General features: G+C 39.3%; 1 protein-coding gene across 4 annotated transcripts in view; it reads left to right on the forward strand.

The window, feature by feature from the left end:
- LOC132815079 (solute carrier family 45 member 4-like) overlaps positions 1-23831 on the forward strand; it is a 76637-nt gene that overhangs the window by 41298 nt on the left and 11508 nt on the right. For all 4 annotated transcript variants that reach the window (XM_060823808.1, XM_060823805.1, XM_060823806.1 and 1 more), the window contains exons 3-5: positions 10902-11090; positions 17717-17896; positions 19914-21007. In XM_060823808.1, the coding sequence (XP_060679791.1) occupies positions 10902-11090; positions 17717-17896; positions 19914-21007 (1463 nt within the window). The remainder of the gene's footprint in view (positions 1-10901; positions 11091-17716; positions 17897-19913; positions 21008-23831) is intronic.

The following is a 23831-nucleotide window of genomic DNA, read 5'->3' on the forward strand; positions in this document are numbered from 1 at the left end:
TAGTCAGATGTTCAGCATGGAAACAAACCCTTCAGTTCAACACATCCATGCCAACCAGGCATCCTAAACTAATCTAGTCCCATTTACTGGCACTTGGCCCATATCCCCTAAATCCTTCCTATTTGTATACCATTTCAGATTACTTTTAAATGTAACCCCCACCACTTCCTCTTGCAGCTCATTGCACACAATGCCGTCTGCATTAAAAGGCTGCCCCTTAAGTCCCTTTTTTAATTTTTTCTCTTCTCACCCTAAACCTATGCCCTCTAGTTCTGGACTTTTTTCCCCCACCCCAGGGAAAAGACTTTGTCTATTTACACCGTCCATCCTCCTCATGACTTTATAAACCTCTATAAGGTCACCCCTCAGTCTCTGCTCTAGTGAAAACAGCCCCAACTATCTCCCTATGGTTCAAACCCTCCAACCCTGGCACCCTCATTTTAAATCTTTTCTGAATTCTTTCAAGTTTTACAACATCCTTCTGCTAGGAAAGAGACCAGAATTGCGCGCACACTTCTAAACTAATGGCCTGTGTAGCTCGTACCTTATCATTAAGTTTTTTGCCTTTCCAAACGCAGCACCTCACATTTATCTAAATTAAACTCTATCTGCCACACCTTGACCCATTGTCCCAATGATCAAGATCCAGTTGTACCTTGACTATTAGAACTGTGCATTAACCCCCTTGTTCCATATGTTTTAGTCAAATGTGATTCAGTTTCTGATGACTCAGTCACCGTTTGTAGAATTTAGAGATTAGAATGATAAGCAGATAAAATGTTAATCTACTTCCAATATCTTGTGTAGTATTTATCAATAACAAATGCCTGACAGTACACTGAATAATTTTGTGTATTAGGGTTTTATTATTTTATCCTATTGTAACGAGTAGTAAACTGGTAAATAATTACTCAGTATGATCAAAATTAGGATAAACATCAAGCCTCGGTTAAATGCCCTCAAAAGGCTGAGATGCTGCTGGAAGTACTTGCTAATTTTTTAGTAACATTTGTCCAAGTTCATCTTAAAGTTGCAACTGGGTTTGTTTTACCGAAATAACAATTACAGTTGCTACCTTTGTGACTTTAATATTCAAAATTAACAAAACATTAGCCAAGATTTCCTTCTACACTCACCCCAGACAAATGCAAGAATGCTAAATTTCAAACTTTATACCAAAGAAGGAAAGTACTTGTTGGCTGGTAGATCAAATTCATATGAGCTGTTGAATGAACCTATTCTTTTCCATTGAGTAGCAGTCTTGCATGCAAATTTCTCTTCTAGCAAGCATAGATGAATCTTATTACAAGGTCAATTGATCATCTTAAATGGATGACCATGTAACTTGAGTCTATTTTGGACATTTTTCATCCAAGCAAGGATTGGATGAGTATTATTTATATTTTTGCCTCCTACGAACAACTGAAGGAGCATGCTATTTGATTTGATTAGCCAATCACTTGGATACATGTCCTAATACTTTTCTTCACACCAACATAATAACTGTATTTGTGTTGAGTAATCTTAAATATTTGAAATTTAGCATTCTTTTGTCCTGATTTCGCAATAAAACATTTTCAATCAAATGTCTATCACTATGGCAATATTCCACTCCTTTTAAGAATCAGTGAGAAGTTTCTTTAAACAGCCAAGAATGCTGCAAAGTTAAGCAGTATTGTGCATTTGGCATTTTGATAAAACAAGCTCCATCTAATTAGTTCACCAGCTTTAAAAGATTTTGGAATTCATTTGTAATTTGTTTCTAATTACTGCTTACTTTTTCTGTCTTTGACATTCACATTTGACTTTTGTGCTAGTTATCTAACCTTGTTTAGCCCATAAAGCATATGACAGTACTCTGTCATGATCAGTATCACCAGTTTTTTTTTGTAGAAATAAAGTCAAAAAATGATCCATTTTGGTTCTGGGCAACCTTTTTGGACAACATTTGGAAGATCAGTGTTGCCAAAATGTTTTGCTTGCATTTTTTCTATTAATAAATCAGCTTTCTCCTGTTATCAGATAATCAACATCTTTATATTTATTTATGGCTTGGTCCATTGTTAGACTGATTTTAAGCAAAATGTTCCAAAACAGCATATGCTGCAGTAAACAAACTTTTCCAGAACTTTCTCATTTCAAAATGTGTGATAGGTGTATGTAGACTTACAAAACATAGCTGAATTTGTTTGATTTTCAGCTGAGATGTGAAAATATGCCTTGTCCTGAGAAAGTATTGGATCTAGTTCCTAGTATCGTTCAATGTAACTGATGTCCTGATATGTTTCTGGATGAGATTATCCTGACCTGTCACATTTCAACAGATAAGAATGGAAACAATCCTGGAAAGCTTGCTTTACCTCTTGTCTGATATCTATTGAGGTTTAATGAGAGAATGCAGAGTTAACTTCTGTCTCATTAATTTACTGATGAGTTAACTACTGAATTTAACACTTTGTAGTCTTTAGAATATCAGCATGAAACCACTCACATTCATTTGATAATTATCCATCTGGAAGGATAAGGGCAGCAAACACATGGAACGTCACCAACTGTTATCTTCCAAGCCCCCCACCAACCTGACTTAAGAGCCATATCACCCACCACCTCATTGTTTCTGAATCGCAGTCGTTGAACACACTTTCATATTGCTGCATCTATGCCATGTGCTATACAATTCTTCAAGAAGGAAGCTCACCCCTACCAACTTGAGGGCAATTGGGATGAGCAAGAAATGCTGTTTGAGCCAGCAATGTGCGTACCCTGGGAATGTCTTTCCCATAATCTGGTTCTTTTATGGCGCCATTACCTAACTTGTACTGAACATTTGTACAAATATGCTCCTGCATATTTGAATGCAGCTATTATAGTCGAGGTGTTGACATTTTACAGCAGGTATAAGGTATTGATTGTGGAAGGTTGAGTACAGTGGCACTAACTAAAATAAAATCATAAATAATTGATGTCATAGTATTATTTACAGCCATTCTGCCCATTGAATCCTTGTTGGCTTTCTGTATAACGCTTCAGTCCTATTTCCCTTCTCGGGCCATTTTCTTTCTCCTATCAAGTGCTCTTGCACACAACTAAACTTGTTGCTCTGTCAAATCACCAATGTTTTTTTTTCCATCTGTTAACCAGCATCTGTAAATCACTGTTTTAAATTGAGTAATACACATGCAAAACCCATTAACGACGATTCAGACTAACAAGGGTGAGGGACTGTCCCAGGCTGTAGCCCTACATATTTATTTCACTCAGTTACTTGTTCAATTTCCTTTTGAAAATCATTTGTTCATCAATATTTTCACTGTTTTGAGAAATTCTCATCCCTGGGATTCAAATGCATTAGCCTTTTTGAGGATGCAGGACATTGACTCTGTTTTTGAAAAATGCAAGTAGGATCTTGTGCTTCAAATAAGAGCACCAAAATTAACTACCAAAGCAAATATGGTGTGTTGTAGCCCTGCTTGGCCTGTAACTAGAGTATTGCATCCTAATCTGGTCATATTGATTTTTTTTAGGTCCTTGAGAGGCCAAAAATTATTTACCAGAATGGTTCCAAGGATGAGGGAGTTTTAGCTTCAAAGCTGGGTTGCTTCAAGGAGATGAGCTTTTTATTAGAGTTTACAGGTTTGAAATCAGTGGAAACAATACTGTTTACCTTAATGGTATGAGGAGCTAAGGGGGCTCAGAAGCTGTTCTGTTCAGAAGGTTGGTGTGGACTTGATGGGCTAAATGGCCTCCACACTCCAGGAATTCTGTGATTCTTATCCTTTCCAAGCCCAGCCAAAAATGCATTCTGTATATCATTTGTGAATTTTGCAAACAATAAGGTACAAGCACGATCCCTATAGTATACTACTGCACATCTGACAATGATAATGCAAATGGCCTTTTGCTACTCCATGATGTCTGCAAAGCCAATTTTGCACCCAATTGCCATGAGCAACTTTCAGTTTCCCTTGTGGGACCTTGCTAAAGGCATTGCTGAAATCAGTATAAATTGCATCAATCGGTTCAGAAAAGATTTACAAGGATGTTGCCAGGGTTGGAGGATTTCAGCTATAGGGAGAGGCTGAACAGGCTGGGGCTGTTTTCCCTGGAGTGTCAGAGGCTGAGGGGTGGCCTTACAGTTCTACAAAATCATGAGGGGCATGCATAGGATAAATAGGCAAAGTATTTTCCCTAGGATCGGGGAGTCCAGAACTACAGGACATAAGTTTAGGATGAGGGGGAAAAGATATGAGACCTACAGGGCAACTTTTTCACGCAGTGTGGTACGTGTATGGAATGAGCTGCCAGAGGATGTGGTGGAGGCTGGTACAATTGCAACATTTGAGAGGCATTTGGATGGGTATATGAATAGGAAGGGTTTGGAGGGATATGGGCTGGGTGCTGGCCGGTGGGACTGGATCGGGTTGGGATATCTGGTCGGCATGGACAGATTGGACTGAAGGGTCTATTTCCACGCTGTACATCTCTCTGACTCTGACTTGGTCGGCACATCACAAAACTCATCAGATTGTTAGGGATTACCTCTCTGACAATGCTACATTAACTATCTCCGATCAAACCTTGCTTCCTTAACTGGAGATTAATTTTCTTCATTATTTTCTCCAATAGTTTTCCTACGAATTATGTTAGAATTGCTGGGCTATAGTTTCCTGGTGTGTCTGTACCATCATTGTAAAATGAAACCAAATTAGCTGCCCTCCAGTCCTCTGGCATTTTCCCAATGGCCTGAGATGATTTAAAAATTTGGGTCAGAGCCCTGTAACTCCTTCACTTCTCTACCACAGCAACCTGGCGAATTCGCCAATTTTGAATGTCAAAACTTCCAATACCTCCTGACTTATTAATCTGGTTCAAGAATTTCATAACACAATTTCTCAAATTCTGAACTTGCATCATCTTGAGTAAAGGCAGATGTGAAGTATTCATTTAACACTATCCCTGAGTGTCTCCCTCAAATTTCCCCTTTGTTCCCTAATAGGCCTTACACTTTCCTTAGTTATTCTGTTCCCTTGATGAACTTGTAGATTATCTTGGGATTCTCCCTAATTTTGCCTGCCAAAGTCTTTTTTTAATGACTCTTTGCTTTCCTAATTGCTTGCTTGAATTTTCCCAGTGCTTTCTATACTCTTCTAGGGTCTACATTAGGGTCTACATTTTTGCTTCCTTTGTATCTGATGCATATCTCCCTTCCTTTTTTGTCCAGTGCTTAATATTCTATGGAAGCCAGGGTTCTCTGGGCCTGTTGCTGCTTAGGGGACCATGTTGACCCTGTAACTTTACTTTTTACAGCCTTAGTGAATTGACTATGGGCTATCCCTCTGGGGTCTAAAATGCACTCCTAAAATGTCACATCTTAGTAGAGAACATAGCTGCAACATAGTTCCATGTATCAATCCATGACCTTAATTCATCTGTTTTACCCCTCGTACTCTTGGCATTAAAGTGGCTGCCATTTAGCGTTGCCTTATTCCATTAAGAGACAACATGGCTGAATGTGCTCTGCCTTGTTCCTTTTCTAAGTTATCCTGTATTGAGCAAATGCACTCTAATCCCTGCCCCAGTTTAAATTCCTCCCAACAACCCTAGCAGACTTTCACATAAGAATGTTTGTCCCGTTCTGGTTCAGGTATAGACTGCCCTGCTTAGAGGTCAGACCTTCCCCAGAAATGATCAGTGATTCAGGAATCTAAAACCTTTCCTCCTGCACCAACTCTTGAGCAGCATTCATATGTACTTTCCTTTTGATGTGCATGCTCATTTGTGGCATTGGGAGTAATCCTCAAAATTTCAACCTGAGTTTCTGCTTAATTTATCTTTGTTCTTTGAACTCTTGATGTGAGACTTTATTCCTTGTTCTATCTGTCATTGGTACAACCTCCGTCTTATCACCTTACCCCTTCTGGCTGAGTGGAGTCCTTCAGGGTTTATGCTGATACTTTAGCTTTCAAAAATTTCTATCAATAAAGGGAGTGAAGAGTATGGTAGCTAAACTACCCTATTTCAAAACTGTCTACCACCTCTTCAAGTACTTCATGATCTAGCCTCCTCGCTCTCTGGGGTAGGACCTTCCAAGCAGTTGCAATCCTTTGAAAGAAGGAAACCCTTTCCACCTTCATTCTTAAATTCTAATACATGAAAGACAACCATGTTCTTGCTGTCAACTATCATCTCAGGAATCAATATGTTGAATCTCCTTGAACTGTCTCCAAAATTCAACTTGCCTTGAATTCAACTTGTAGGTGGAAGTAACTATTTTCATTTCCACTGTGCACTTTTTTGAAGTCTCTATCCATTTAAGTAATATTCTGCCTTTTCATTCTTCAGTGTGTGGCCTCACTTTCCTATATTGAACTTCAGTTTCCAAATTTTTGTCTACTCACTTAACCAATCAATAATCATTTGCAGATTTCTTAGATCCTCATCATAATATACCTCACACCTATTTTCATATTGTCAGCAACTTTGGATACATTATATTCTTCCCTTCCTTCAAGTCAATTTAAGGTAGATGGAAACTAAGGTCCTTGGATTGTTTCTTGAGCAGTCTACTTGTTACATCTTTCCAACCTGAAAAAGACCCATTAATCTTGACTCTATCTTGTGTTAACCAATCCTCAGTCTGTACTAATGCATTACTCCCTGTACTGAGTTCCTGTCTTATGCTAAACCTTTTATGTGGCACTTTTATCAAATACCTTATGAAAATCCAATCTATTACATATACTGGTGTCCTTTATCAACTCTGCTCATTATGTCCAAAAATTTCTCATGATTCCCTTTCACAAAACCATGGTGACTTTGAGACTTTTTAAAAATGTCTCCCTCTTTCATCCTTAATAGACTCAGCATTTTCCCAATGACAAAATATAGGCTAACTGATCTAACAGTTTCCTGCTTGAACAGGAGCAACACATTGACAGTTTTCCCAATGTGCTGGAGCAATCCCACAGTCCAGTGAGTTCTGGAAAATTGTGACCATTTCCTCTGCAGCTACTTTCTTTTAAACTCTTTGATACAGTTAGGACATAGCAGTTTGTCTGCCTATAGTATCTGGGAATAGCACCTATTGCTTCAACTGCACTATCCTCTATTACTACTACAGTTGTTTTCCTCTTTCAACACGTGAATGGTGCTCTGGACCATCTAAACACAGCAAGTACCTAATTAGATAAGGGCATTGGCTGAGGCTCCTCAAAGCTAAATTCTGGGTCCTCATACCTGCATCACTTGCAGTCAAATCTATTTTTGACCACAGACCCAAGTTTTATGTAATTCAATGTAAGGGGGTGTGTCCAGGTGTTTCTTTCCCCTCTTAGATGTGTCAGCGTCCTCAACTCGGACTCCACCTCATCAGCCAAGCAGAGATTTGAGCAAATAACATACTGCAGATGTGGTCGGTTATAGCAGGTAATTAAGAATAATGGAATGTTATCCATTATTCGAAAGGAAATTGAACCTAAAATGTTTTATGCTTTGTTTTTTCTTGGTTTGGGAAACCAGTAAATAATTTGAAGGCTGTTTTAGAGACATTTTTATACTTTTTCATGGGATATAGGTATTGCTGGTAAGCCCAGTATTTTGTTGCCCATCCCACATTTAGATTTCACATTTGAATGAGCAAGTTATCTTGAGTTCAGACAGCTTGGGCTGGTTTACTACTAGAGTCAAGTGAAATGAGTTGATTGTCAAGACTCTGTAGAGTCATACAACACCGAAACAGACCCTTCGACCTAACTAGTCCATGCCAACCATGTTTTCTAAACTGAGCTAGATCCATTTGCCTGTTTGACCCATCTATTTCTAAACCTTTCCTTTTCATATCTGTCTAAATGCCTTTTAAATGTTGTAATTGTACCCACCTCAACCACTGTCCCTCACAGCTTGTCCTGTATATACACCACCCTCTGAAATAGTTGCCCATCTGGTCCCTTTTAAATCTTTCTTCCCTCACCTTAAACCAATGCCTTCTAGTTTTGGACACCCCTATCCGGGAGAAGTGATCTGGTCTATGCTCCTCATCGTTTTATAAATCTAAGACAACCCCTTCGCCTACTGCACTAGAGATCCGAGCCTTTATATAACGCGAACATTCTAGTCTTGGTAATATCCTCTGTGCACCCTTTTCTAGTTTAATAGCATCCTTCCTGTGGCAGGATGATCAGAATTATACGTAGTGCTCCAAATGTGGCCTTGCCCCTGGCTTGTACAGCTGTAACATGACATCTCAACTCTGACCAATGAAGGCTAGAGTGCCAAACATCTCCCTCTGACCCTACAATTGCATGTGTACCTCGTGTCCAGGTTTGTCTTACCAAAATGCAACATTACCATTTATCTGAATGAAACTCCATCTGCCTTCCTCAGCTCAGTTGATCACGGTCCACTTATGTACTCTTGCATTAACACCTAAATTGGTGGTTTAGTGTAGGTATCTGCAGATTTACTAACTGTGCTGACTATATTATCATTCTAAATCATTTATATAAGTTACAAACAACAGTGGACCCAAGCACTTATCTTTGTGGCACACTGCTTGTCACAGGGCTTCATTCTGAACAACAACCCTCCATCTCCTACCATCTCAGCCTTTTGTTCAGGATTTAGTTTAAGGTGTATGTCCAGGGGATGCTTCCTCTTGAGTGAATCCAAACCCAAAGGCTATTGTTTTTGATTTCTTAAAAAGTGGTTGCCTTTTTGGGAACTGATGAATTATGGTAGAGCAACTGTATCTGCCTGGCAGTGAAGCGGGATCGTTAATATTTTTTGAGGTAGATTCTTGGACAAGAAAGATGAAGGTTGAGATTGATGTGAGTGTGGAATTCAAAACCCATTAGCCATCAATTTATTGAATGATAGAGCAGACTTGAAGGACTTGAATGACCACCTCCCACCCCATTCAGTAGGTTCATTTTCCAATGACTCTGCTCTCCAGAGAGCAGTGGAGACATTTCAAATGCTGATTGTCAGAAGAAATTCCTCAATTTTAAGTCTTTGAAACTGTGGCTCCTTGCACTTGCCCTATAAATCCCCTCAGTCTTTTTTTTTCCCAAGAAAGCTCCTCATCACTGCCTTAACTTTGAGATTTTGTTCTCTGGTCCAAGAGTCTCCCACATGAGAAAACAATTTCTCCACGTCTATACAGCCTAGGAATTTTACATGTTTCAATAAGATCCCTCACCACCTAAAACTGTTGAATACATACCCAACCTACTTTACCCCTCATGAGAAAATCCCTCTATACTTGGAATGAACCTAATGCATATCCTCTGCCTCCATTGCTGGTATATCTTTCCAAAAAGTCCACAGTATTCTACTTGTGGTCTGGCTAGTGCCTTAGTTTTAGCGAAACTTCCCTACTTTTTCTCTTTGACATAAAGGCCAACATTCTGTACCTTCCCTATTACCTGCTTAACTTTAATGCGAGTTAACATTTAATCTCTCCTGCCTTCATACTGTTCCAGAGCTTCCTGTTTTGTTGCTCAGTCTGTGTTTATTTGATCAGTTTTTAAGAACGGATTGTCTATTTTGTCAGCAGGTCATTGGCGTATGTCCTGTGTCTTCACTTGAGTAAATGTGGCTCCTTCAGAGTCACATGCTAGGCAATCTTTGAACAGTTGCTCAATTTTGAAAAATGAAGATGTAATCTCTGCAAACAATAAATGAATGGGAAAGGTGGAGAAAATTCAATATTTTGAATAAACAGTTTTAGAAAATTGTTTTCAATTAATACTGTTTGTTTTATACTATATTGTATATCACACCTAACAGGTGAATCCATCTGTTTCCTGTTCAAATTATTAATTGCATTGATAACTAGTAGTGAACTATCCACTTACCATTAGTCTAGGAGCCAACAGGAAAGTAAGTTTTCTTGTGGCCAAAGGAAATTGCATAATTTGTTCTAACCAAATTGAGCATGGATGGCCGGAGTTGACTTTAGTAATGAGGCTGTCAAACCATTTGAGATCCAGTCATTCTCTGAGTTGGAGCAACACAATGAGTGTTTTCCTGCAGTATGGAATTTATGCAGACATTATTGTTTTCAGTCGACGACTTGATGCTCAATACCGTCATTTTATCCTGTGTATAGTTTTGTGAGAAAGGCTATTTAAACTAAATCCCACTGCTTTCCTGTTGTAGTGCAGGATTAGACTTGCCCTTTAATTTTGTGTGATCATTTTGAATGCTCGGTTTCCATCAATTATTGTACACAATTACCATGGAGGATTTTCAAAAGAGAGATTTAGTTTAAACTGCAGCTTAATAGCTTGAATGTACTTTGTTTTTACAAGCCTGAGTTGTACAAATTTAACTTAAGAATGGTGGAAAGGAGGAAATAAGTGCTATAAGCATCCATAAACCTATGAATAAGTAATCTTGCCCAGCAATACTAATAATTTCATTCCTTCATTTCAGTTCCTGGACGATTCCTAAGATTTAATCTGAATAAGATCAAATTGCTGGAAAAACTCAGCAGGTCTGGCCGCATCTGTGGGATAACCCTTTTATCTTACAATATCCTTTGTGCAATTTGACTTTTATTGCACTTTTCCACTGTGATTTTGTTTTCAAAGTCGTCAGTCAGCAATTGATTAGATAAAATATTTATTTTGAATCCATATTGACTATGATTTGGTAGATGTTTATGCTACTAATTGCATTCTCCTTAGGAATTTTATTCTATAGAACTGGGAAATAAAGTAATGATGTGTCTGAATGGAAAATGAGGGAAGGTTATGTGACAACAGACTTGAGATGGTGAGTGGAAGGTAGTAATTGTAAATTGAATGTGGGGGTGCATGCTGAGAGAATCAATGTGTTGGAAGAAAACGCAAACCTGCACTTTCACACTGTCTTCTGAAGATTCCCATTTATTCTTGCAGGTCTTCCAGAACAATACTACAGTCTCACCTGGTTCCTTAGCCCAATCCTGGGGTTGATCTTCACTCCTCTGATTGGTTCTGCAAGTGACCGCTGCACCTTGACCTGGGGCCGTCGACGACCTTTCATTCTGGCTCTTTGTATTGGAGTTCTCTTTGGGGTTGCCCTATTCTTAAATGGATCTGTCCTAGGTAAAAATGGAATTTTGCATTTAGTTGAAATATTTTGTTTCACAGCTTGGCCTGAGGCTTGGAGAGGAACTTATCATTGGTTTTCCCATGTGTCTGCAGCCCTTGCCTTTGCTGGTGGTAGAGGTTGCGGGTCAGGGTGATGCTGCTGAAGGAACCTTAGTGAATTGTTATAGTGCATATTGCTACCACCATCCATGGTGGAGGAATGACATTTCAAATTAATGAAAGGGACATTGAGTATTTATGTCACTGAACATGCAGTCAGCAGCAAATATCCCTAATTCTGATCTTGTTTTTCTAATCAACCTGTTCAGAGATATTATGATGCATCTCTGGAGCAGTTGGGACTTGAATCTGGGCCTCCTGGAGTACTGGCACAAGGCCCTAATTCTGACTATTTTTAGTGCACCTAGTGTGGGCAAATTTCAACTATTCTGATCTTTATTTTCAAATACAAAGCTTCAGTGAGTTGATTTTGGTTTCACTTCTGACCGTCTATGGTGGGTTCCAGATCCACTTCAGAACCTTGAGCAAGGAATCAAGTAATGTTTAATCAACTTGGTCAGACTTATTTGGACATATTTCTGGAACAAATTAGACTTGAACCAGGACCTCATGACCTAGAGAAAGGGTACTACTGGCTGTCATGGACCCCTGAAGCAATCAAAACAAGTGATGAAATGTCTTCAAATCAACATGATCAGATATTATAAAATACCAGTGGAGCAGGTGGAAATTAAAACCTGGGCCTCCAGACCCAGAGGAAAGGACACTATCACTGCCTTAAGAGCCCTAAATTCTGACCTTTTATGGGTACTTGTGATGTTCCACTTTACTGTGGCTAATTAGGAAATATTAGGCTATATGCTTAAACTGAGTCATTCCACTGTTGTATAGTTTAAATGAGTAGAGCAATTTGTTGAGATTTTCCAGATCAACCTGTTTAAGGACATTACTGCTGCAGCAGGTGAGACTGGAACTCTAGCCTACTGGCTCAGGCAGAGACACTACTATGCTACAAGAGCCATAAAATCTGAACTTTTGGTATTTGTTCAGTGATGTTCTGTCATACTTCTGAAATGGTGGGACTTTAACCTGAATCTTTCAGACCCTAAAGTTAAGGACCAACACTGCCACAGATTCAAAATTCTTAAGGTCAAAATTTAATATTTTTTATTTAACCTATTTTTCTGATCATCCTGTTCAGATGCTATACTGGAGCAGGTGGGACTTGATCCCAGGTCCCTCAATTTAGGGTATGAACACAACCACTTAAGCCACAAGAAGGTCCTTCATTCTGACCTTAGATTCAGTATTTTTAAAAAAAAAACTTTTTTTTCTAATCAACCTGCTCATGTTATCTCACCTCTGGCACAGGTGGGTATTGTACATGGGACTCCTGGTCTAAGGGTATGGACTCTACACTGTGCTGCAAGAGGGCCCCATTCTGACCTTATGAAGTATTGAAGGTCATTTGATGCAACTGAAGATAGTTGGGCCTAGCTTTGTTGCAGTGATAGCCAGGTAGTCTGGGTTCAAGTCTCACCTGCTTCAGAATATCTCTGAACAGATTAATGGAAAATATCCTGTAGTGATGGCCTAGGGTTGAAAAATTGGCCATCGTCCTTTGACTTCACCCAGTGGAGAAGTTTTACCCTTAATCCCACTGGCTTCAATTTTCACAGGACGACTCTATTTTGTACTTAGTCAGTTGATGTCAAGGCAGTCTTTCATTGCCTCAGTCATTTGGATTCCTTTTTTCCATTCATGTTTGGATTAAATTTCTAATTAGGTCATAAACAGTGTCTAGCAGTACCAAGATTGGACGTCACTGGGCAAGTTACTGCTGTGCAACTACTAATGACAGCATCGTTAATGAAACTTAATTGGCTGGATTGGATTTGTCCTGATTGAGCTGCATAATTTTGCACCTTGGGCAAGTTTTTAATATTGGATGGGAACTGCAAATAGAAGGCAGTTGGTATTAAACCAACTAGAAATGAGAAATGTCTTTACTTCTACATAGAATGTAGAACTCACTACAGGAAATAGTTAAATGGTTTGGCTGCCTTCAAAATAAATCGAAATGATAGAAAAGGGATCTAGAAATATTTGCTGCAAGTCTGCAATGATGTGGGTGAAATGGGAAGGGACTTCTATGAAGTATAAATGCTCACAGACTGGATGTGCCAAACAGCCTGTGGTTTCTATAAAAATTGCAAGTATCTTTTCTGAAAGCAGTGAATTATTCTGAAAGGTTGTCATAACTATTTGGTAATACTTTGATGCTTTGTCATCAACGTGAATAAGAATTTTCACAGGTTGTACATCTTCCCATACTTCAACTTCAGTTAAGTTAAATCATTTTAAGGTTTCAGAAAAATAGCAGTAAATATGAACTAAAATATTCAGAAGTAATGAATTGATAATTTAATTGAATAATAGCAATTGCTTAGTACCCAGCAGCAGAGTCTCTAATACAGCTAATTTTTGTCTTTTGGTTTAGAACAGCCAGACAATAAAATGTCAGCCCAATGTGATTTACAACTAAAGCGTTAGGGTTTAAGTGACTTTGGATTCCTGTGGAAGTGTGAATTTAACAATGAGTTTGCTGTTTCCTCCTCTCAGCCACTATCCCTCACTGTCCTGATCCACTGTCTCTCATTGCTTTTATAACTTCCACCTCTCCTCCTCCCTACTCTTCTCCCTCTATTGCATATTGCCATGCTGCCTGTCACCAATTCCTTTGTTCCCTCTTTCTCGTGCTGTTTCTCTTCTCAACTCCCCACCCCCACCCCTTAACTGTATCTTACACTGTCCCCTTAACTTCAAGAAAATAGTTCTTGGGGTTTGGCTTGCACTCAGTTTCCATCAGCACTCTGAAGTGACACTCACTAGTAGATGTGATTGCCCACCGAGGAAATTATCTCTGGCTGTAAGTCGTATGGGTCCTTGCTTGCAATCCTCAAGGTACATCTCTGACCATTCATTTGGCACGTGTTTCCAGGAGGTGGAACTGGACCTTAAGATCACTGAAGTTCCTTTTCCATTCTTCCTCTTGCCACTAGGTGTTCTAAGAAATTTGTCCTTTCATACAGGAGCTGCCTTGAAGTCTATTCCTAATGAATGAGGGTCTCCCAAGCATTGACATCTATGTTGTGTTGTTGATGTAAGTCTTCAGGGACTCTTTGAAACTCTTCCTTTGTCATCTTCTCAATTGAGATTTCCCTGAGCTGGATGAAGATTTACTTTGGCAGTCAGAACTCAGTAAGCTTGTCACTGGTTGTCAGTACTATTACTCAACCAGCAATGATCCTTCTAAATGTGGGCGGCACGGTGGCTCAGTGGGCGGCACGGTGGCACAGTGGTTAGCACTGCTGCCTCACAGCGCCAGAGACCTGGGTTCAATTCCCGCCTCAGGCGACTGACTGTGTGGAGTTTGTACGTTCTCCCCGTGTCTGCGTGGGTTTCCTCCGGGTGCTCCGGTTTCCTCCCACAGTCCAAAGATGTGCAGGCCAGGTGAATTGGCCATGCTAAATTGCCCGTAGTGTTAGGTAAGGGGCAAATGTAAGGGTAGGGGTATGGGTGGGTTTCGCTTCGGCGGGTCGGTGTGGACTTGTTGGGCCGAAGGGCCTGTTTCCACACTGTAAGTAATCTAATCTAAACTGTGCAATTTGCTGATGAATGGATTTTGAAATCCATTGCTCTGCCACAAAAAAACTTGCAGGGTATTTTGAGGACCAGCAAAAACTTTGCATTGCAATGAAATTGGCTGATTTTTTTTCTTCTTCTGGAAAGACCTAAATGCATTTTGTTAAAATGCAACTTCATTTCTAAAAATGAATTCTCAGCAGCGATTCCCTTTCTGCCATGTGCACGTAGCACAGAGTTCAAACTCCATGTCCCTGGAATCCCCAAATAACTTATTCGTACATCCAGACCACATGTCAGCCCTAATGCCCTTTTTTCAGTCTCACTATTTTTTCTCTTTATCTCCACTCATTTTTCAAGCTCACTTGTTTTTTGCACTCTTTTGAATGAGTTCTAAATTCATACATCACCAAAGCAGACTTCAGGCCATCTGGAATGTTCTTGTATGTGGTCCATGGACCAAAGGTTGAGAGAAATAGTACTCTGGTAATCTGAACACAATCAGTTCAGGTTTACACAGGCATTTCAAGTCAGGTTTCAAGTCAGCTAACTTTGATCATTGATTTGGAGAGTTGATATGATTTTTGATTGAGTCAAGGTGCACACTTTTTTTGATACCCTCACCATTCCCTCACATAAGGGATGTACCCAATGCAGGTTCTTGTATAATAGCACAATGCAGGTTTTTGTATAGTAGCACAATCCCGGTTTTAGAACCTTACTCAGATTCACAATAAATGTTTTCATTGGAGTCCTGTTTTACCTTCAAATTAGAGCTTAATCCAAAAATTTCCAATGCAAAATAAGGAATTGTATTGCTGGCTACTCTGCTTTGCAGAAAGTCCCAAGCCCCTCCTCCCATAGACTAATGGAGCAACCCAAAACACTATTTCTGCAGAGAAGAAATGAGTTGAAGTACTTAATTTATCAGTAACCTGCTAATTTTCTCACATAGGAACAAGTTTGCCTAGATCATACAATGAATTGTGGTTATTCTTCAAAAAACAGTGCATTTAAAAAAATGTCTAGTTGGTCATTTCAATTTGATTCATTCACATGCTTCGGGCATTCCATAAATCCAACTTTTCACAGGAGAAAAATGGTAGGAAGCAATTCATAGGAAACGTTTCCTGTTGTTTTCCTTTTTAATAAAAGATTTCTCAAGCAGTTGTCAGAAGAGTACAAGTCCACATCCTTTATTATTGGAACACTATACTCATATCAGACATGAATCTTTAAAACACCACCTGTTATGGTCTTCAGAAGAAACAACTTTTTTAAAACATGTAAACACTTTTTCAAATGCGCAAGAACACTCTAGGACAAGCATTTTTCATGTCCTTGTCAGTAATAAGATGAAATATGTACTTATTGCTCTGTGGTTTAGAATTGCTTTCCTGATAGTTAAGAATCAGTCTCTGAGACTGATTCTGAAATTCATTTTTGAACTGTATATATAGCATTTACATTTATTGTGTCAGCTTAGTTCTAAAAATCAGTGGTTCACACTGCATTAGGTTTATGGAGCTAAACAAGATTTTAGAATATCCAGGCTATCAAAATTGATATAAAGATTTAAATTGCAAAATCTAGGGTCAAAGAAATACTAGACATGTCTTAATAAAAATCTGTCTAACCGATAAATTCTTCAAGCAGAAATTGTTATGTAAAAATAAGGAACATTCAGCAAATTCTATTTGAAGTGTGTAAAGAAGCAACAATTCAGGTGCTTTTGATTCAGGTTAACTTGAGCTCTCCAGCGTCAACATTGATGGATAGATTGGACCCGTACTAGTTGGTATTCAGATGATTGAGGGAGCAACCTCATTGGAACACATACAAGATTCTTAGTGGACTGGACAGAGTCGAGGCTGAAATGTTGGTTGCCCCTTGTGGAATAGTCCAGGACCAGAGAGCATAACCTCAAAATAGAGGTAACCCCTGTATAAAACATGAATTTCTTCTGAGGGTAGTGGATCTGTGGAAGTATTTAGCAAAGCTGTCGTGGCAGACTTGAGTTATATTCAAGGCTGACATGGATGGATTTTTAAATAGTTATGGGGAGAAGGCAGAAAAGTGGAATTGTGGACTACCAGATCAGCCATGATCTCCTTAAATGACAGAGCAGATTTGACCAGCTGAATGACAGAGTGCTGCTAGCTAGGCTAGTATTTTTTGCCCTAGACAGTTGAGTCAATCACATTGCTGTGAATTTGGAGCCAGTTAGGCCTGATCAGGTGAGGATGCAGATTTCCTTTCCTGAAAGACACTAGTGAACCAGAAGAATTTTTATGGCGAGTGGTTGCATGGTCACCATTAGACCAGCTATTCATTCCAGATTTTTGAGTTCAGATTTCACTATCTGCCACGTTGTCATGCCACCATGTCTTCAACACATTATCCTGGGGCTCTGGATCATGAGTTTGAAGACATTACCACTATACCATTACCCTACTAATACTGTGTGGTTTAGTGGTCTTGTTTCTACTTCCTATTGGCTTCTCCAGAAGCATCTTTTGTTTGTAAAAATACTAATTCTAATGGATTTTTAAATATTTGGAAGGTAAGGTTTTTGTTTTAGAAACGAGTTTCAATTAATGAGGAGTCCTAATAAAACTTAATAGATTTTTAAAAATCTTTACGATGTGTCTCATTTTAAATACTATCAAAGTACAACTTGATACTTCATAGTATATGTTCTGCTTGAAAGAGTTTTAAAAGTTTAGCAGTATACTGAGCATTAAAGGTATTTCACTAATAATTTGCTTGTCAGTATTCTGAGACTATCTAAATGCTTATCTCTACCGAAACAAGTTTCATTCACCATTCTAACAAATTTGACTTTTAACAAGTGTTTTAAAATGATCTAGTGGTATTGAAACATCTCCATTTTGGAAACTGAAAATTATGAACTAACTTTAGTTCAAGCATATTTCTTGCAGTCCTGTTATATTTTTAGCAATTCTGCTCCTCAGGTCTAGCCATCGGAGACATCCCTGACCGTCAGCCAATTGGTATAGTCCTGACTGTTCTAGGTGTAGTGATATTGGACTTTTGCGCAGATGCAACAGAGGGACCAATCCGAGCTTATTTGCTGGATGTGGCAGACACTGAAGAGCAAGATCTGGCACTCAATATCCATGCCTTTTCTGCAGGTTTGCATTTAGTCTTTCTTCAAGTTTATCTCTTAAAAAGCAAAGAGAATAACTTTTAATTTTGATCTGAACAGTGTAATTGATTCACATGGATGCAAAAGTAACATGTATTATTAAGTACAAATCACCCTTGAGTGGAGAATTTTCATGCTCCTTTGTTCAATTGCTAGTTTTGAAGGCCACCTGATAATTTGCTTCAGTTGAGTTTGTATGAGAAGGATTTTCTAAAGTAGTTTTGTATTAAAAGTATGCTCAAAATCCTATTTAATGTAAGAATTAATTTCAATATTTAATTATATATTGCCTCAGGGTGTCTGATGTTGATTTGATTGTAAAGCAAGAAACAGAGGAGCCAATTCGCATACACCAGGGTCCCACAAACAGTGTGACTCTCTCTTTTTGGTGATGTTTGGACAGATGGATGTTGTCCAAGATTGTATGAAGAACTTCACTTTTAGTTGCACTAATGCCATAAGAATTCACATGTCCACTTGACAAATGCCCCCAACAGTGCAACACCTCTTCAGTATTGCATTAGAAAGTGAGCCGAGGCTTTATAATCAAACCTTGTATTGGACTTGAACCCACAACTTGGAAGGATTAAATAAACTTGCTTTGAATTTGTTTCTCTTTATTACCTGAATAAATGTTGGCTATTTCAACTGAATGTTGTGAATTGTTTTATCTTCTGCAGTGTTATCCCTCTTTTGTACACTGGATATATATGCTCTTGTTGGGGGGTGTCCAAGTTTACCTGTCTTTGGGTGAAACTGATTTGAGCCTCAGACCTCATGTGAAACCACTTAGTTATTTTATAAAAGCAATGTTTGAGTTCTTGTGCAACCCTGCATTATAGAGAAATCACACTTTTTAGAAACCAAGCTTAGTGTTGGTGCTGTATTCCCATGGCAGCCAGCGCATACTTGTAAAAATTTGGACTGTAGGAACAGTGTCCCCAATTCATCAATCTCGTAATAGCGAATTCAGGTTGACAATGTGTATTATAACAGAACAACCTGTATTTTCATGCCACTTGACACTTCCATCTGTTTTACATTTCATCTTTTGAAGAAATTGTGCAGCAACAGCCAATTCCAAACCTCTAGGTTTTAAAAACATTTGAACAATATATAAATGTAAGTAGAAATGCAAGTCAGGCCTTCATAATTGTCCTCTGTCATTCAAGTACACATTTCCATATCTCAAGTAAAATGTTTGGATTTTGTTAGGGTATGGAAGAGAAATGTAGGAATGTTAGTGGATGAAATAGTGAAATCCATGGCCAGTGGCAGAGGATATAGCGCACTTGTCTCCTAATTAGCTGCAACTTGATTACCTTTATTGGAGTTAGGACTTCCTTTGCTTTGTCTTTTAAAGACAAAGACAATTGAAGAGCTAGGAATTGGATGCCTGAGCTACAAGAAGGAAGCTTAGGTGGAGATTACATTTGAACAAAGTCATGGAGATTTCATCAACATTCATGACTCTGTAGCAGTATGCCGCAACATAAATTGTTTGACATATGCCATTAACCTGGAGACCGATTTGAGTTTGGAATTTCAATGCAACTCTCTCATGGTGGAAAAAAATCTGAAATGGAATGTCTGAACAAATGCAGCCTGAGCCAATTAAAGAATCAGTTGTCTGTTTCTCAGTGAAAAGGTTGATTTATGAAAATGATATTTGTATCAAAAAAATTGAATATGGTACTTTTGGGCTGGATTATAAAAATCTTTAGGTTCTGAAAGTAATGAGCAAGATTAGACTATACAGCCTGCTGATCTCGCTCTATAGTTTAATATCATGCTGACCTTGTATGTCATCCCACTTTCGCCATATTCCTTTTTTCCCCCTTAAAGCCAAATGTCTTTACTCTCTTCCAAAGAGATTTTAATAGATTTGAGAATTTTCACTATATCTGCATTCATTAAGAATGTGAAATCTTTCTAAAAAGACGTGTTGTTTATAGACTTCTCTTAAGATGGACACCAATTAAGAATCTTCAATTTCTCCCTAGGTCTGGGTGGAGCTGTTGGCTACATGTTGGGTGGTTTAGATTGGACACAAACCACTTTGGGGCGGATCTTCAGATCACAACAACAAGTCCTCTTCTTCTTTGCATCCATCATCTTTTCTGTATCTGTTGCTTTACATCTTTTCAGCATTGAAGAAGAGCAGTATAACCCGCAACAAGATCGCATTGATGACGAAACTGAGATACAATCAACTGTCAAAATAAATGGCAGTCTCCCACCTATCCCTCAGCTTGATGTGGCCCATGAGGATGGGCGTTTCTCTGCTTCAGTCTTCCCTCATGAAACCACCTCCGTGCAAGATGTCGATCTCAACTTCCTGGATGTAAATATTGGACGGAGCCAAAGTGACTCTGTTTTGCACATGCCTGATGCAACAATAGAAGTTGAACCAGAGTTGTTCTTTTTGCGGGACATTGAACCTTCTATTTTTCAGGACCAATGTGATAGTATGTGTCACTCTTCTTCAAGTTTATCCAAAAGTTATAATCAGGAATTGATGTCCAGGTTCAATCAAGTGTCTGCTTTGCTCAGGGAACATGAACATGAAGATTTTTCTCAGTCTGATCTGAAGACTGATTCCAAAATGGCAAATGGACGTGCTGATGATTTTATCAATGGTAATATCAGTCATAACATGTCCAGAATTGGAATGAAGCAATCAACCACCAACAGCTCCATGCGCAGGCGACGGCACATGTTCTACCGACAGCCATCTCACACTTTTTCATACTATGGCAAGATGGGTTCTCATCGTTACCGTTTTCGTCGTGCCAACGCCATTGTCCTGATCAAATCCTCACGGAGTATGAATGATCTCTATGATCTACAGAAGAGACAAAGGCAGCGACAGAGATTGCGTAACCAGAGTGGTGTGACCAATTCGAGCAGTGATACAGACAGTGAGGAAGGAGAGACTGAGACTACTGTAAAGCTTCTATGGCTGTCCATGCTGAAAATGCCAAAGGAACTGTTAAGGCTATGTGTATGCCACCTTGTAACTTGGTTTGCAATGATTGGAGCTGCAGTTTTCTACACAGACTTCATGGGACAGGTCATCTATAGAGGCGATCCAAAAGTAAGTTAATGTAATTGAACCATTTCTTCCTATTCATGCTTGATATTCTGAATATGCAAGATATCACTGTCTATTTGACTTAACAAGTATGGAATATTCAGTGTTTGGAAGAAGAGTAATGATATCAAAAACCATCTCAATCTCTCATCAGGGCCAAATGTCATTTCTGTTCTTAGAATTTGGTTCAAATCATTTTACATAATTTCAGATTGGAAATTTCGGGTTCTTTTACTGCTAGTTTGGAACTGAAGTCCAATGGAACCATGTGTTTTGCATTTAGAGAATGGGTTTAATGTGAATATTATTGGATAGTACAATGCATATCAATAAGGGCTTATGCTGAAGGGCTTATGCCCGAAACATCGAATTTCCTGTTCCTTGGATGCTGCCTGACCTGCACTTTTCCAGCAACACATTTTCAGCAATGCATATCAATGCATAGATTACACTTGGAATATTGTGTTCAGTTCTGGTTGCCTCATTATAGGAAGGATGTAGAAGCTTTAGAGAGGATACAGAGATCTACCATGATGTTGCCTGGACTGGAGGGCATGTCTCATGAAAGAAGGTTGAGGGAGCTAGGGCTTTTTTATTGGAGGGAAGAAGGATGAAGGGTGACTTGATAGAGGTCTACAAAATAAGGAGAGGCAAAGTGGACAGCCAGAGACTTTTTTTCTCCCACTAGAGTGGAATGGCTATCACAAGGGGGCATAGTTTTAAGGTGGTTTAAGGAAGGTGTCAGAGGTAGGTTCTTTACTACCACTGCTGGCAGTGCATTCCATGCGCATCATAACACGACGGTTAGAGGAAGAGCGCCTCATCTTCCGTCTGGGAACCTTCCAACCACAAGGGATGAACTCGGATTTCTCCAGTTTCCTCATTTCCCCTCTCCCCACCTTGTCTCGGTCGATTCCCTCGAACTCAGCACCGTCTTCCTGACCTCTCCGCCCCCACCCCACTCTAGCCTATCACCCTCACCTTGACCTCCTTCCACCTATCGCATCTCCATCGCCCCTCCCCCAAGTCCCTCCTCCCTACCTTGTATCTTAGCCACTTTTTCCTCATTCCTGAAGAAGGGCTTATGCCCGAAACATGGAATCTCCTGTTCCTTGGATGCTGCCTGACCTGCACTTTTCCAGCAACACATTTTCAGCAGTACATTCCATGCACCCACTACTCGGTAGAATCAGATACGTTAGGGACATTTAAGCAACTCTTGGATAGGCACATGGAAGAATACAATGAAAGGATAATCTGATCTGAGTGTAGGATGAAATGTTAGCACAACATCAAGGCCCTGTACTGTTCTATATCTAATCCAATTCATTGAACGAAATGGAAAATGCAGGCAGGAGTTGTCAGCGATTAGGAATCCTAGCAATGATCACCAAAAACATCATACTATGGCTTTATTTTATAATTGTAGCCTTTTGGTTTCTAAGACCTTATTTCATTGTCATTTACTTGCCCTTTGTTTGGGAAGCCATGTATTTTAATCAGGTGAAATTGGAAATGTCAGAAAACAAGGGTGGTTTAATTTTTCATTTAAGTTGAAGCTTAAAATGTTTTGTAAATATGGACTTCGAATGTTTTATTGCTATATCCAGATGATTTATAGTTTCTTACTCGAGTTTGGAATAGTACAAACTTTATTGGACAATATTCCATCCGTATTTGTTTTTGTAACCACTGACTAATCCTTCAGCTTTTATTATTCTCAATGTTGCAGTATAAGGAAAGCCAGAGTATGAACAGTCACGGTTTAAGAAAACAGGATGAAATACAAATGTGTGACTTGACCTTTACTTGCAACAATATCGAAACATCAACGAAGTGTACTGTAGAAGAATTAATGGATAGATTTTGTGCTCAGCCACATTAGATGTATGCAATTTTTCATTCAACCCCTCAGCATTTTTTCTGTTTTCTTACAGAAAGCAAAATTTATTTTTTAAATGGGTATTTGACTGGTTACTACAGCAGGTTGTATGTTCCCTTTTAAGTTGAAACTGACTTGTATCTGAAATATGGACCATATAAGATCATTTAATTTGCTTTCTTTTTCCTATGATCTCTCTGTGCCCCTCTCCCCCAAAAAAACATCTGCAACAGAATTTAAACCACGGCATAGTGGTTAGCACTGCTGCCTCACAGCACCAGAGACCTGGGTTCAATTCCTGCCTCAGGCAACTGTGTGGAGTTTGCACACACTTTCCCCGTGTCTGCGTGGGTTTCCTCCCACAATCCAAAAATGTGCAGGTTAGGTGAATTGGCCATGCTAAATTGCCCGTAGTGTTAGGTGAAGGGGTAAATGTAGGGGAATAGGTCTGCGTGGGTTGCGCTTTGGGGGGGGGGGGCTGGTGTGGACTTGTTGGGCCGAAGGGCCTGTTTCCACACTAAGTAATCTAATATCAGTGAATTGGGAAAGGAGCAATGATGTTTTGTTGGACATCTTTTGGATATTGCAACCACAGTAGTCAGTCAGTATTGGAGATTGATTGAAAGCAGGAAAAGAGGGAAACAAATGATTTATGAACATAATTGCATTCAGAAGCTTTTAACTGAAAATTTAGTCCAAACTAAATTAGTCAGAGTAATAGGAAACAGACCCCTCGGTCCAACCCGTCCATGCCGACCAGATATCCTAACCCAGTCTAGTCCCACCTGTCAGCACACGGCCCATATCCCTCCAAACCCTTCCTATTCATATACCCATCCAAATGCCTCTTAAATGTTGTACCAGCTTCCACAACTTCCTCTGGCAACTTATTCCATAAGTGTACCATCCTCTGTGAAAAAGTTGCCCTGTAGGTCTCTTTTATAT

The sequence above is a fragment of the Hemiscyllium ocellatum genome, chromosome 4, assembly GCF_020745735.1.
Source record: "Hemiscyllium ocellatum isolate sHemOce1 chromosome 4, sHemOce1.pat.X.cur, whole genome shotgun sequence".
Taxonomy (NCBI): Eukaryota; Metazoa; Chordata; class Chondrichthyes; order Orectolobiformes; family Hemiscylliidae; genus Hemiscyllium; species Hemiscyllium ocellatum.